The 3,284-nt window shown below is 33.9% G+C and overlaps 1 protein-coding gene across 7 annotated transcripts in view; it reads right to left on the bottom strand.

Moving 5' to 3' along the window:
* Positions 1-2,292: 2,292 nt before the first annotated feature.
* Positions 2,293-3,284, bottom strand: part of Wdr17 (WD repeat domain 17) — a 100,281-nt gene continuing 99,289 nt past the window's right edge. For all 7 annotated transcript variants that reach the window (XM_031339834.1, XM_031339833.1, XM_031339832.1 and 4 more), the window contains one exon: positions 2,293-2,523. In XM_031339834.1, the coding sequence (XP_031195694.1) occupies positions 2,404-2,523 (120 nt within the window). In that variant the 3' untranslated portion in view covers positions 2,293-2,403. The remainder of the gene's footprint in view (positions 2,524-3,284) is intronic.

A 3,284-nucleotide genomic window follows, 5' to 3' on the forward strand; every position in this document is an offset into this window, starting at 1 on the left:
AAAAAAAAAAAAAAAAAAAAAAGAAAGACCTGCTTAGTGAGGTAACTCAGAAGAAGTCAGGGGGAATGTCATCAGCTGTGAGGACTTCAGTGAAGACAGGGGAAAGTGGCTACTACCCGATCATGATTTCTTTTTGCTGGCTTGCCAGTGTGCCAGGAGCCATCTTTGATCTAATGCTGTGTGCAGCAGCTGCAGGTAGGGACTCTTCAAGGGGTAACAGAAGCCTGGGGCTCTCTTCCCTACTTTTTTTCTTTGACAAGGTTGACTTCCACAAACCCCACGTATCATATACTGAATAAGAGAATCAGAATAGCAAGTGTGGGCACAGTGGCCACACTTGATCTAGAGTTTGTGTCAATGTATGACAATGATGAATTGAGGCATGTTTGACACAATGAAACTTCTTTATTAAGGACATTTGAAAGCGAAGCAGTGACTTTTTCTGGGGCCTTGAGCAGTCCCTTTTGCAACAGAACTCTCAATTTCAGAATGCTTTTTCATGGCAATAGAAGATACCATGATGTGTTGTGTGCATGGATTATTGAGCACTCTCTGCTTTTAGAGTAGTTTCAGAGTATAGTAGTTTCAGTCAGCACTCTTCTGGAACAATCCAACGAAGTGATGTTTCCAAGGTTTTTGAATGGGTTAGCAAGTTAAATGTTTAGGCCTTTATATTTTCTGACAGTGGGTTAAGCTATTCTCTATATTGTGTTTGTAGGAGTGAGACCTCTGCTCATCTTAGTAGGGAGCTATGTCACATTTGTCTGTAATGATGGCAGTTGTATTAATAAGTTAAGGGGGCCTGTAATATATGTGTGTGTACAGAGCTCTATGATAAGGAAATGCTGCTCTCTGTCTCGGTCATACATGCTATATTCATTCTGAAGTACATGTTTCAACTATGTAAGCACACATGACTTGATGGTATAGTACAATAAGCATTTATTATTAGTTAATTACTATTGATTCTCTAAAAACAAAATGCTGAGTTTTACAATTTGTGAGATACTTTTAGATTCATTTGCTTTAAAGTCAAAGTATACATTTTCTTGCCATAGGAAAACAAAATACTGGCAGTGTTCTAATGAAGTCAGGATCCTAAACACATATATGGGCAATTTCACAGAATATGCATATGTGTATATTTATATAACTATGTACTTTGAGTGACATTTACAGGGAGTACTACTCAGCCATTAAAAACAATGACTTCACAAAATTCGCAGGCAAATGGATGGAACCTGAAAATATCATCCTGAGTACCCCAGTCACAAAAGAACACACTTGGTATGTACTCACTGATGAGTGGATATTAGCCGAAAAAAAGAAATGCTAGGAATACCCATGATATTGTAAATTTTTTTTTTTTTAAATTTCATTGTGGGTGGTTGTGAGCCACCATGTGGTTACTGGGATTTGAACTCACAACCTTCAGAAGAGCAAACGATGCTCTTACCTGCTGAGCCATCTCACCAGCCAATATTGTAAATTTTTAAGTGACACAATTTGAGAATTAAAGTACTTTAGTCAGTGTAAACTAATCTCATATATTTTGAAGTCATAATTCTATTTTAATTGAAATAAATTTATACATTTCCTTCCTCCTGGCTTTGTGCTTTCAATAAATAAAAGTAACATAAATGAATAAAAATTATTTTATAAAATGTACTAAATATTTCAAGTGCCATCCTATTTACAAACAGAAATTTATTTAAAACTTTTTTTATAAAGGATCATATGGGAGATTGTTGAATTGCAAATCATCTGTCTATTCCATACATTCTGTTATTTCAAGATATTCATTCAAATATTCATTAAGTACCTTCTATATGGGTATATATGTCAAAAACTCTCCTACATGATGTCCTATTTTATGTGTTTCAGAGTTTTAACAATATGGTATTTTGTTGATATCCATGTCTGTTGAAGCCTATCTGCTTTGGAGATAATTTAGCCTTTGTAATTCAATTAAAACTTCCTTCTAAATGTAAATAATACCATTTATCAACGAGATACATATTTTTCTTTAGAATTATATAAATACTTTATTTTTGAAATTAACAAAATTTAATATTATTCCCTCATGTATTCCAACTATCAAACCACCTCCCAACCTATTATTCTTAGACAACCAAAATGACGGTTATAAATATGCCAGATTTCTTTTCTTTTTTTTTTAAAGATTTATTTATTTATTATATGTAAATACAGTGTAGCTGTCTTCAGACACACCAGAAGAGGGTATCAGATCTCATTACAGGTGGTTGTGAGCCACCATGTGGTTGCTGGGATTTGAACTCATGACTTTCCAAAGAGCAGTCAGTGCTCTTCCCCGCTGAGCCATTTCACCAGCCCCCAGATTTCTTTTTTACAAAACTACTAAGTGTGGAGAAAAATCTTCACTCAAAATGGATTGAGTCGTATTCCAGTTCCTAAAGGTGAGAATGGATTCACCTTTGCCCACATCAAAGCATCATTCAAAGAAATAGCTGATTTCCCATCTTCCAGGAAATACACAGGACCCTGTGTGCGGAGTTGAGAAAAGAAAAGATGAGACTAGAAATTTGCAGCATTGACTGAAAGTTTCAGACGCAATCACCATACCAGGAAACTACTGTGCAGTTGGGCAATGTTAGTAGGAAATTCAGTAATATAAGAAAAAGAGATAATTTTTTTCTTAAATGCTACCAACTGTAAAAACATCTTCAAATACCTCATTAATGTTCCAATATTCTGTGGTGACTGTTAAAATTATACTTAAAATTTTATAAAATTATATTAAAATTATATATAAAATTATAGCTTTATGCTATAATTTCAATTTTTTGTATACAGCAGTATTATCAATTACAATAAATATTATTAATTTGTTAATTGCCACAAAGCTAACTTCTTTTATGAAAGCACACTGTGAAGTAACAGACCGGGATACTCTTCATTCCACTAGCTTTGGGGTTGATGTTGGTGTGGCTGGGAAGTAACGAAAGCCAGAAACTTGGATTTTTCTCTATAGAACAAGAAGTAGATATTGCTCTCCATGTGTGTGATTTAAAAATTATACTCTGTCATGTGACTTGAGAGACTATAATTTAGTCCCATCAGTTATTAGCATACCCTCAGTGGTTTGGAGAAGTCAATATGTCTTAACTCTTAGGACAAAAAGCATGATGTAAAAAAAAATCAACAAATCATAAGAGCACTACAATTTTAATTTCTTTGATTGGGCTCCAAATTTATCAAGTTCTGGTTGTAATTTTTAATGCTATGCTTTTTTTTTTTTTTTT

The sequence above is a fragment of the Mastomys coucha genome, unplaced genomic scaffold, assembly GCF_008632895.1.
Source record: "Mastomys coucha isolate ucsf_1 unplaced genomic scaffold, UCSF_Mcou_1 pScaffold22, whole genome shotgun sequence".
NCBI lineage: Eukaryota > Metazoa > Chordata > Mammalia > Rodentia > Muridae > Mastomys > Mastomys coucha.